This window comes from Alligator sinensis, unplaced genomic scaffold (assembly GCF_000455745.1).
Source record: "Alligator sinensis unplaced genomic scaffold, ASM45574v1 scaffold159_2, whole genome shotgun sequence".
In the NCBI taxonomy this organism is placed as follows: domain Eukaryota; kingdom Metazoa; phylum Chordata; order Crocodylia; family Alligatoridae; genus Alligator; species Alligator sinensis.
In genome coordinates, this window is record NW_005841992.1 from 632,660 (window position 1) to 645,208 (window position 12,549).

General features: G+C 46.8%; 1 protein-coding gene across 2 annotated transcripts in view; it reads right to left on the reverse strand.

Moving 5' to 3' along the window:
* Positions 1 to 12,549, reverse strand: part of ARSB (arylsulfatase B) — a 163,873-nt gene that overhangs the window by 79,029 nt on the left and 72,295 nt on the right. For both annotated transcript variants that reach the window (XR_003093533.1, XM_006021413.3), the window contains exon 5: positions 3,915 to 4,158. Coding sequence is in view for 1 of the 2 variants with exons in the window: in XM_006021413.3 (XP_006021475.1) it covers positions 3,915 to 4,158 (244 nt within the window). In the remaining variant the exon portion in view is untranslated. The remainder of the gene's footprint in view (positions 1 to 3,914; positions 4,159 to 12,549) is intronic.

Genomic DNA, 12,549 nt, shown 5'->3' on the forward strand with positions numbered 1-12,549 from the left:
ACTACACTTGCAAAAGTTACAAAAGTTGCCAAGGAGGAACTCCATAACCTATTTTCAGTAGCACATGCTGTATGGATCCCCATCTTTTTTTTTAGAAGAGTGAAGGACTCACAAGAAAAGTTAAAGCCAAAAAGGACTATGAGCCCATGCATCGCAGGTCACTAACTTTCACTTAATTACTCCTACACTGAGCTCAATAATTTCAGTTTTACTAAAGCTTTTAGTATTTGTTAGAAAGCTATACGTCTGGATGTGAAAATATCCACGCACAGAAACTCCACCATTTCCTCCGGTAGTTTGTTCACCTCTTCTGAGAATTTGTGGCTTACCTACTCTCTTCTATCCCATTCACGTTATTATACTACATCACATCACCATGGTAAGAAAGCAACATGACTAGTATTGACTACTTATGATGCCCCATTCATTTACCATATTGACTCGATTCAAAGACACATTTTCCCCTTATTTAACATGAGAAAAAAGTCCGTCATCTTGGAATCAAGTACAAAGTGGTAGGGGCACAGGCAGCTGCTATGGCTCTGGCTCCAGCCCTAACCCCAAACCAGAGTTGGGGCCAGGGCTGCAGCTGCTGCCTGCCCCCCTACAGCTTTTGCACTCTGCAATCTCCCCTCTGTAGCTTCTCCCCATCATCTCCTGCCCTACAGACTCTGCTCCCTACCCCTGACACTGGCAGACTCCATCCTTGCTCCAGCCTGGGGCCCAACAGTCATGGAGCCATCACAGATGCTACAGGGCCAGGCTAGAACTGTGCTCTGTGCCCCAGGCTGCAGTGGGGATGGAGCCTGCTGGGACCACAGCAAGGACAAGCAGGGTATGGGATGGGGGGCAGGGCAAGCAGGGAGCAGAGGCTTTAGGGGGGAGGGGAAAAGGAGGCAGAGAGGCTCTGGGAGGGAGGGGAAAGGAAGGAACAGATATTTTGGGGGGGGAGGCAGAAAGGAGGCCCAAGGCTGCAGGGGGGCAGGCAGCAGGGGACCAAGTGGTGGTGGGGACAGGTGGCAAGGGTCAACACCCCCTGCTCTCCCCTCCCCAATGCCTGGCCCCTTGCAGCAGTGGGGTGGACAAATTTAAGACGACAATCCAATAATTAAATTCTATACATGGAAAATTATTAAAAAATTATAAATTTCCATGTACAGAATCTAATATTTAGGGGACATCTTCTTAAATTTGGGGTTGTCTTGGATTAAGGTAAATATAGTAACCTCTCCTTTTATTTACCATACTGGTTTGTTCATCTTACTTAGAGTGAACAACATTTACCCTATTTCCCTGAAGTATCAGCTCTGTTCTTGCTGATAAAAGTCTTAGCAAGATTATTTAGATAAGGAAGGGGACACACTGAGAGATGAATTAATATAAGAAACAGAGAGCTCTCAATGGGTCTGAATGAATTCAAGTCAGCAGGGTCTGATGAACTTCATCCCAGGGTATTGAAGTAACTGGCAGAGGAGATCTCAGAACCCTTGGTAATAATATTTATGAAGTTGTGGGCAAGGTAAAGGAGGACTGGAAAAGGGCTAGCATAGTGCCCCTCTTTTAAAAAAGGGAGAAAAGGAGATCCCAGGGAATTATAGAACAATTAGCCTCACCTCAATACCTGGAAAGTTATTGGAGCATATTATGAGGAAGTCTATTTGTAAGCATCTGGATGAGGAAATGCACATCACAAGCAGCCAGCATGGATTTATTAAGAATAAATCAAAACAAACAAACTTGATCTCCTTCTTTGACAAAGTAATTACTTGGGTGGATGAAGGGAATGCAGTGGATGCAGTGTATCTGGACAGGCTTTTGACAAGGCCCACATTACCTTCTCATAAACAAATTGGAGAAATGTGGGCTAGACAAAGCTACTATCCTGTAAGATGAACAGACAACTGGCTCAATAGCCACAAACAAAAGGCAATTAACAACTGGATCTATGTCAGAAGGGTAGGAGGTTTCAAGTGGAGTCAAACAGGGGTCTCTCCTGGGCCAAATATTATTCAATATGTTTATTAATGATTTGGCTGCTGGAATTGAGGCTTTTTGAGCAAGTCTACACACAACATGCAACTTAGAAGGATTGTGAACACACTGGACAGAAACAGTGCAATTAACAAGGGTCTTGAAAGCAGGGCAGTGCAGTCTGCTCCGAGGTGTGCACGTGGTCGCCGCCAGCATGGAGCTGATGCCAGAGTTGTGGTGCCCGGCGTAGCTGCTTGCAGCCTGCCCACTGCTTGCTGCAGCTGCCCAGAGCCTAGGCTGGCTACAAACAGCTGCGTCAGGATCTAGAGCCCAGTCACCAGTTCTGTGCCAGGAACAGGGGAGAGACTGGGGTTGCGCTGCCTCAGGCCCCTCCCCCATCGTACCGTGCATGCGCCAGTACAGAGCTGATGCCTGGGCTCCGGAGCCTGGTGTAGCTGTTTGCAGCCTCCTGGCTGCAGCCAGCCCCGGCTCTCTGTAGATGAATAATAGCTGATGCTGCCTGTGAGAAGAGAGGCAAAAGCCCCCACAACATGGCCCTGGATCCCTCCCAACGAGCCCCAGTACTTACCACAGGGGCAGAGACAAGCAGCAGCTGCGGGGAAATGCCAGTGCAGTCTTGGCAGTTTCAGAGCTGCCTGAGCCTGCAAATCGGGGTGCCCCAGGGGCGGGGCCTTAGAGGAGCACAGGCGGCTCAAAGAGCAACTGGAAGAGGAGTCAGCGGGGTGGAGGGAGAGGCGTGGCATGCTGACTGGGAGACGCAGGCAGCGGAGCCGGGCAGCAGCAGCCTCGAGCGCGGGGAAGGAAGTCCTAGCGTCAGCAGGGGAAGCCCAGCTGACGGAGAAAGGAATCCAGGCTCTGAGAGCCAAGGGTTGCTGGAGAACTGGTTCTCCATTACCGGTCCGAGCAGAGCCTCCACAATGGCAGAGAACTCAGGTACTGCGGCAGGGAGGGGCAACAAGCAACAGCTGAGCCCCACAGGCAGCCCGGTGAAGAGGGAGGAGCCGGCGGCAGCCGCATCTGAGTCCTATGGGGAAGTGGCAAGTACCACCATGTGGTGGGAACAGGAGTGATTAGCTCCTAGTCAGAGGGATCATGGGAGCCAGCATCCTAGCTGCTCGTCGTCAGATGTCGAATACCTCTTTTTTTGTTGAGAGTTATTCTAAGTTACTGTTACCCCGGGCCAGAGCAGGTTTAGTTTGCCCAAAAGGTGATCCGGAGGCCAGGGATTTACCTGGGAAAGATTGATGGCCAGAAGGACCCGACCCAGGTAGAGGTGGGTAGCGTGGATGAGAAGAGATCATTCCAAGGAAGACTGCAGGAAGCAGTATCTACCCAGGCCGTGGATGTGGTAAGGGTCGGGTAAAGGAGAGGTTTGGAGCCCCATGAAGAAAGACCAGGGTCAAGACCCCTTTTGGGACCACTGACAGGGACTGCCTCCCCATCAATCAACATCAAAGACGTGGCAGGTGAGTAGGTGCAGCGCCCATTACCATCTAGGTGGCCCCAGGGTGCAGTCTCACCCTGACGTCACTAGGGAACAAGGCACCGACCCGAAAAGGACTGAAGCCTTACAACACCTACCAGCGACAGTGCCAATCATGGAGCCCAGGCTGCTTGCAGCCTCCCAGATGCCTGCTGGGAGCAGCCCAGGCTCCGTCGCTGGCAGCAGATACCCAGAGCTGGGGCTGGCCGTGGCATGCCGAGGAAAATGGCCTCTTGTGCCATGCTCAGCATGTGTGCCAGGGGTTGCCGACCCCTGGGTTAGACAATGGATTTGTATAGAACGGTTTGGATAGGGATGATCTTGCCTCAGACAGGGGGTTGAAATAGATGACCTCTGAAGGCCCGTTCCAGCCCTATTTTTCTATGAGTCTATTATTCATCAGTGCAGATGTTTGACTCAGTTATTTGACGTGAGTTACCTGATAGTTTTCCAAACATCGAAGCCATCCAGGGGTTTGGTGCCATTTATATGTCCTCCAGCAAGGTTTACAAGTGTTGGCAGCCAGTCAGAAATGTGTATAAGTTCATGACTTTCTACGCCCTTCTGTTTCAGTAAAGGGCTTGCAACAAAAGCTACACCTCTTACTCCTCCTTCCCAAAGTGTCCATTTTCTTCCTCTTAGTGGCCAATTATTTCCACCTGCCAGTGTCTGTCCTCCATTATCTGAAATATAGGTAAGCAAAAGGAAGGATTTTATAAAACATTATATAATAATGTGCTTGTTTGAAGGACATGTGCATAATATAAGAAGTGTGTAAGGCAACAACTGTATACTGCTAAATACCTATCTAATAACTAATTACATTTCTTATAATTTCAATATACATATAATACCAAGTGTTTAAGCTTTGTATCTTCAAAGTCTATTAAAAATATTACCTAATTATTCCTCACAAAAGCCTGTCAAAGGTAGGGATATCACCTCCATTTATGAAAACTGGGAGAAACCTGAAGTAGATGATTTAGAAACATCTTTTTAAATGTAGTCTCTAATACTGGATCCCAAACCCTGAGACATTCAAAAGACTTCAAACCTGAAAGCACACTCAAAATGTGATCCTTAAAGATCAGCTCAAGGCCACAGAGGGAACCACTATGGAAACTATTATTAGTACTCAGGATTCTGGCCTGCAAGGAACCTGGATCTTGCTCATGATATAGCTCAACCCAGCTAAGGGCAATGCAAGGAATTGGGCAGAATGTGGCGGCACTGAGCCACCTATCCCCTCCACATCATCCCCCTCCTTGCTGCTCTCTCATGTCTGTGCTTACCCTTGCTTCAGAGGGGCTAGTTATCTGCAAGAGGGTAAGCATAGGTAGCTTAGGTACTGCCGGGGGAATTTTTGGCCTGTGGCAGGGAGCCAAATTGCATCCTTCTATCAGTGGAGGCACAACGTTGCCAGCCCACAAATAAGTTATTGTAAACTACAGTCAGGATAACTTAGCTGTGGCTATAGCTACTGGTGAATACCAAAAGAAATTAAAGGCAGCTTTGATTCATTAAAACTGGAAATCCTATCCCCATTTGCAGCCATGTGCAGGGGATGGAACAGCTGTGCATCCCCTCACTATTACCACTTGACATACTAAAATAGCTGAATCTGCGCTATGCTGAGATCACTGGACTGGTATGAAAGCAGATCTGTAGTTCCCTCTCTGGCCCATTTCAGACACAGCCCTCTTCTAGCTCAACCCAGAAAGCAGTTTCCAAAAGCTGTAGGTCAAAGACAACCCTGGATGACTAACCTTTAGTGCATTTCCTATAAGGTACTTCCATTAGTGTGGGGACCCAGTGGCAACTCACCAGCTACTGCTCTGTCTCAGATCTCCATTCTTTGGAGCAGTCAAGGTGGCAGTAACAAGTTTACTGAAGTACCATTTGGTCCCAGTCAACTATCCTATTCCAGATCCATTTCAAAGTCTTTCTTCTACTTTTAAACTGCAAGGTAGTTTAAAGTCTCTGAGTACTTTAAAAGTAGAAGAAAGATTTTGATGCCACCATTTTTCTCTTCACAGCCTAAGACAGTGGGGGGCCAACCTTTTCAGCAGGCCTTTCACAAAACAGCCCTGCAACCTCCCCAAGTACCAATATGATCCCTTTTCCTTACCCAATTTGTTGTTCTGCTTTCTTCTTCCTACCCTGTGGTCCCTGCTCAAACTGCTGCTCTGCTTTCTGCTCCCTATCCTATCTGCTGACTATCCTATCCTATCTGCTCCCTATCCTATCTGCTTGTTCCCTCCCCAGTCTGCCATATGTCACACACAGACATTGCCCGTGCCACAGATTGGCCACCCTGCTCTAAGGCAGCTGCACACTACAGATGAAGATAAACCTAAGTCTTGTTACCTCTAAATTTCAACTTAATACCCAGTTCTGCATAAATTTCACCGGCATGGCATCTCTCAGTAATCACAGAATCATGGAAATTTTGGGTTGGAAGGGACCTCAGGAGGTCATCTAATCCAACCCTCTGCTCAAAGCCAGACCACACCCAGCTGGATAATTTGTATAGCTGGGTCTTATAAACCTCCAAGGATAGAGATTTCACAACCTCTCTGGGTAACCTGTTCCAATACTTCATTATCCTCCTCATAAGGAAGTTTTTCTTAATATCTAACCCAAACTTTCCTCACTGAAACTTCAGATTGTTGCTCCTTGTTCCATCATTTTCCACAACTAAGAACCGCCTAGTTCCTCTTTGGAACCACCATTCAGGTAGTTGAAGGCTGCTATTAAATCCCCCCTCAGCTCTCTCTTCTCCAAACTCAGTAAACTTAGTTCCCTCAGCCTATCCTCATAAGTCACGTGCCCCAGCCCCCTAACCATTTTTGTCACCCTCTACTGAACTCTCTCCAATTTGTCCACATCCTTTCTGTAGTTGGGGGAAAAAAGGAGGGTGGGGGGCAAAACTGGACACTGGACACAGAGTAGAGTGGAATAGTCACTTCTTTCAATCTGTTGGCAACACTCCTACTAATGCAGCCCAGTATGCAGTTAGCCTTTTTTGCAACAAGGGCACACTTGGTTCATATTCATCTTATTGCCCACTGTAACCCCCAGGTCCTTTTCTGAAGAGCTGCTCCTTAGTCAGTCAGTCCCCAGTCTGCATCAGTGCATGGGATTGTTCCATGCTAAGTGCAGGACTTGGCATTTCTCCTTATAATATCTCTCCTACAGTGAAATGTCAAATCAGTTACATTAAAGACAGTGAAATAAACAAAGGTTGGGCAGAGGACAGGAATTCCTGCTCTTTCAGACAGGAATACAGATTTTTGTAATTGTGTGCATTTTATTTAGATGGCACTAGCATCTATAACAAGCTTTGAGCTATCCACTAAAGCAATACGACTCTTGCCCAAACAGTGAGATTTAAAAGACAAAAGTAAGAATGCAGCAGAGAAGAAGGGTAGGCATGATGGGGGCTGGCAGACATAGTAGTAATTCCATTTCTTGGTTTTGTTTTTGTTATTAAATGACATCTCTGTCCATCTCTGAGAGGACTTTTTATGTGTGTTTTTCAGTAAGTCCTTTTTAAGACAGTTAATATCCTTTTTCCCTAGTATAGCCAGTACTCCCTGCACTGCAGATCATTCTTTTAGGCCTACTAGATTCTCTTTACTTTGATGGGATTCCTCTCTTTAAAATGGCAAGATTGGTAAAATCAGGAAGCTAGGATTATAGGCAGCCACTTGATTTTTTTAATTCAATTTATCATCTTTTTATCATTCTTAATCATGTGCTTCATCAGTCTAGGAATATTACATCTCATTTTTCAATTCCCTTTAGTTCTTTCTCCAGAAAACGGAGAGACCGGTGGATGTGGTGTACCTTGATTTTAGCAAGGCTTTCAATATGATCTCCCACAGCAGGAGCACTCAGCCCCTGCCCAGACTGAGATTGACTGTCAGAGGCTCTGGGATCAGGAGCAGCAGGACACACATGCAGAGCAGCTGGGACGCGGTCTGGGAGCGGCAGGATTGTGGCAGGTCACACATGGCCAAACTGAGCTGCACCCCCTGCCAACAGGGCTGGGCCAAGTGAGTGGGGTGATATGTACCCTGCCACCCTGCGGTGAGGGAGCACCTGGGGCAGGGGTAAGTGGGGTCCCAGGGGTGGGTCAGAGCCCAGGCAATGGGGAGCTCCCGCACTGCATGAAACCTGGCGAAGGTCCGGAGGCCACGTGCCCTCCCAATCCGTGCATGGGGCAGAGGCGGCTGCTGCTGCACCCTGGGCTTGGTGCCCTGAGCCCCACGCACAAATGGAGGGGGGAATATGCCCCCTGGGCCTCCACCAGGGTGCATGCAGCAGGAGCCTCCTCGCACACCTGGACGAGCCACCCGGGCCCTGATCCTTCCCTAGTGAAAAGGGAAGTGAGGCGGGGCAGGCCCTGCACAGCCAGGGTGCGTGCAGGACAGAACTGCAAGCAGCTCATCCAGGGGGCACGGGGAAGGGCGGGGGCATGCAGCCTGGGACGGCATGGAGGGCACGTGCCCCCAGATCTGTACACGGGGTGGGGAGGGGCGGACTGGGGCCAGGGCAATGTCAGGCTCTTCCTAGCGCGGCTCTTCAGCCACACAGCTCTTGGGCCAGGCTGCAACGCTGGGAGCAGGGCTGCAGGCACCCAAAAATTCACCATAGTCCCCAACCCACTCCCAGCACTGCTGCACCCCGGGCCTCCACTTGTCCCACCACCCAGTCTGGCCAGGCCCACTCCACCCAGCCCCTGTTCCTACGTGTGCCCTGCTCCCCGCCTCACTGCTGGGGGCTCGATCTGTCCCCCTCCCCCCAATGGCCCTTTCCCCTCCCCTCCCCCTTCCCCCACAGACTTACCTGCTGGGGGGGAGCGAGCCCCCAAATAATTTTTTCTACCTCTGCCTCGATCTGACCCCCTTCTCTGCCCACAGACTGACCTGCAAGGGAGCGCGGGGGGTGGTAGCGTAGGGTAGATCTTGGGTTGGTTTTTAATTCAAAAGGTGATCTCCTACCCAAAAGGTAGGAGAGAGATTTTAAAATATTTGAGACTTTTGGTTATCAGGACTGGTAATATGTTAGCAAAAGTCATCTCTGCAAAAAGTAATGATGGAGGTTATGGAAATTACAAATGTGCAGAATTCTGACAAAATATGCCTAATTTTGATGGACAGTAGGATATACATTTAATGGTAAAGCTTTCTAAGTTTAATATAACCTAAACATTTTGTAGTAAACAGATATTCTAGATTTCCACCAGTACAATACTATTAAAGTGTTCATGTTATCAAAGGAAGAGGTGACAATTATAACAATCAAAATTTATCACAAAGTGAATGTTTATGTACATTTCAGGATAACTTTTTAGTGTCATTAGCCTTGTGTGTGCTACTCATGTGGAGGCATAAAATTATAGGACACAGAGTAGATAAATGCTCTGATCCACACTGGTCAATACTAATTGAACTTTTTTATCCAGATGAAAGAGAACAGCAGGGGAAGGATCCCTGCTGACCCAGCATTAGCCAGGCTGTACCATAATGGAATTTGTGCCTGGTATCAACAACAAAAGAATTAAAGATAAGAGATACAGGGTAAAGGACAAAAAAGGGACAAAACAGACAAAGCAGTTGCTTTTTGGGTGCTTTTCAAAGGTAGTTCAACACAGAGTGTACTGTAGGAATTTAGCCCTGAGGTAGCACAGGTCTGAATCACTGTGCAGAGGTCTATATCAATCAGAGAGTATGGTACATGTAACAGTTATATGCTACAAAGATACTGGGAAGACGTGCCATTCCTTCTAGGCAAAAAGTAGAGGAAAAATACAGTAAGGACAAAGCAGATAAGGTTCTTTTGGTGAATATGATATCTTTTATTAGACCAACTTCAGGAAGAGCACACACCAACTGCCGAGACTTCCTCAGCCCGATGAAGTGTTTTTAAACCTGAAAACTCGCTATAATTTTTTTCCAACTATTTAAGTTGTTCTAATAAAAGATATTATATTCACCCAAAGAACCATGCCTGCCTATGGTCTTGAGACCAACATGGCTACAACCCATACCCCAGTAAGGTTAAGAACATTTGGAGGTAACCACATTAGTCTTAAGTCAGTCAGAAGGCAAGGTAGATATGCACCTTTATAGACTAACTAAATAAGATATATATAAGTGCTTTCATGAACCAAAGTTCACTTCACAAGAACATTTAGCTAGTAGTAATGAGGGCAGATGTGCATGCTGCTTTAATAGCCCCCATTAGGCCACACTTGATTTACTCTCCTAAACTGAAAGCACTAGTTATGGGGAAAACATGCTGTGCGGGGTTTCAGTGAAACGGTGAACCTACACTAGTTGTATCAGCAACAGACCAGCAGTCAAAGAAGCAGTTCCTAGGGAAGACATCAACTTCCATTCCGAGAAGCAGGAGCCTGGGTGAAAGACATCCCAGGTTTTGCAAAGCTGGGGTCTAAAGGTTTGAAACAATAATGCTCATTTTCTTAAGTACTGTGTTTCTAGAAAAATCTATATGCCACTTGGACATTCAGAGCATATGTCTAGAGTTTTCTGCGCATATGTTTAGAGTAATTTTTAATGTTTACTAAGGATCAACAGATTGCAGCGCAAATGCATCTTAAAGAATTAGCCAATTTTAGCAATTTCATTTCCAGTGACACTGACATGGCCAGAAGGCATACAAACCCTTTATTTTGCTTCGTCCACATGCATGTATCCACAGGATACCTCCATCCTATTAACTGTCTGCCTAAAGCTATGGGAGACTACCCAATTTTTGCTTCAAAAAACATTCACAAACAGGCTTCTTGTCTTTTGAATATTTTCACAAAGTACCTGCAAATCTGATATAGAGTGAATATTTCTCATTGCTGTAGCACAAATAGCAATTTTCCCTTCCAAGAGCTACCTTCTCATTTAACGGAATTACTTACTTGAAAACATGTACAAAAATGACTTATGGTTATGAAATAGGCCAGCTGTGAATTTTTTCTACACAGCTTTACTCCTCTCTCAACTGTGCCACGCAGGCAGAGTACAGTAAATCTGAGTACTTAAATTTGAGTATCGTACAAAAATGATTTTTGGAGCAAAAACATAACGTACAGAAATTTGCATCTGTCAGCTCTTCTCTGCATGCCCAGATTACAAAATTAAAGGCTGGTAGAAAGCCAGATGCCAAAACATGAGTTCTCATAGAAAATCCTGGGCAGGAACACCAGAATTACACTGGCATTTCTATAACCTTGATGTCACCAAGTTGTTCCTACCTCAGGAACAGGGATGTAAATATTGTTTAAAAAATATTTATTTAACCTCCTCTAATTATATTGGTTAGACAATTAACCGATAACACACCAGCTCAGACACAGCTGCTGCTAGGAACTGCTCCCGGATCCTGAGCCCTTAGACTAGGGGGAGGCGGGGAAGAAGCAAGCCCAGTGAAACAACACAGACCAGGTGACCTTGCACTGTGAAGGAGGGAGCACCTGTGAACAAGCAGCTAATTGATCTATTTTCCTCTTAGGTGATGGGTACTATGTACCTTTGCCCTTCCCCCTCCCCTCCCCTCCCCTTTGCTCCTCCCTCCTGCCTGTCCTGCTGCCTTTTGATTCCTGCCAAGGCACCGTGCAGCACTGCACAGAGCCTTTTCCCACTTTCCTGCCAGACTACCCCCGCCTTCAGCTAAAGAATAACCAGTAAACTAACTGGTCATCCCTGCACTTACTAGTTAAACAATTAACCAGTAAACAATTAATTGTTTAACCTTTTGCAGTCCTACTCAGTGGTAGCCAACTTTTCCTAGTTCATGGAAAACAATACCAAGCAAGTAAAGTATGATGGTGTCTGAAGCACATCACTTTCCTTGTCAGCTTCAGGGGAATGTTTAATTTCCTGTAGCCCTGAGCTACATTACAAGGGTCTCAGAGACAATGGACAGGGGATTGCTATGTTACGCTAGGGACAGACATTCAAAAAGCCTGAGCCTGAATTGATTCAATATTGCAGGTTTGTCTAACATGGCTAGGTTGAATCAGTTTGTAACTGAACAGACATCCCAGAAATGCAGGCACATGTCTGCAATGGCTCAGGCTAGAAGGCAGGGGGAGCTACAGCAGCCCTCCCTTCCCTTTCACAAGTCTGAGCTGAGGGGGGCATGGCCAGGCCAGACCTGTGGAAGAGAATTGATAACAGTGTTGATCACCCCATAAAAAAAAAAACAGGGGGACAGTACCAGCTACCTGTTGATTCTTCCCTTGTCCCATCTGCCACAGCCCAGACTGTAGCCAATGCTGAGAGGTTTCTATGTAAGGCAGAGGGGACGGGGAATCCCTGCTTAACAGGGAGTGGGGAGGGGAAGCGAGGAGCAGAGGGAAGCCAGGCAAATGCCTGCAGTCTCTGCCAAGCTGCATCCAGGATGCAGAGGGGAGGGGCCAGCTCTGCCATGGAGCAGAGAGCCCTGCCCAGTCCAGAGAGCGTGCCAGATGTTGGGGGAATCTGGTTCAACTTAAACTAGCAAGGGGTCAAGGACAGACATTGCATAAACTGGTTTGACCTAAATCAGTTAAGTCTGATACTACATTCAACCAGGCTTATCTCAAACCAGTTTCAGCCATTTTCAAACTGATTTATGTGCACTGAACAACTGTTCTGTTACAGGTTTAAACCAGTTTCTGATCACTTAAATTGGTTTATGTGTAATGTCTGTCCCTAGCCATAAGGGCAAAAAGCAGGGCAGAGATTTTGGCCACCCATGTGACCAGCTGCGATTCTGATTAAGATCCCTGTAATTTCCTGGCAGATTCTGCAGCATGCTTGAAGAACCACACTTTCTGCAGGCTGTACATCCTGAGACTCCTGTCTTCCAAAACAGCATGACTGTCTCCTGTTCTCTCCCTATCCTCAAGCCCTGTCAGGTGCCTTTCAAGCGTGTCAAGGGGAGAGTTAGTAAAAATTAATTCTGACAGTGTCACCATAATGCTGTGGGAATCTTTTGCACTGTTAGAGAAAAAAGAACTCTTCCTCAGCTATGTCTCTTGCAGATCCTATAATTTTTCTCCTAATCAT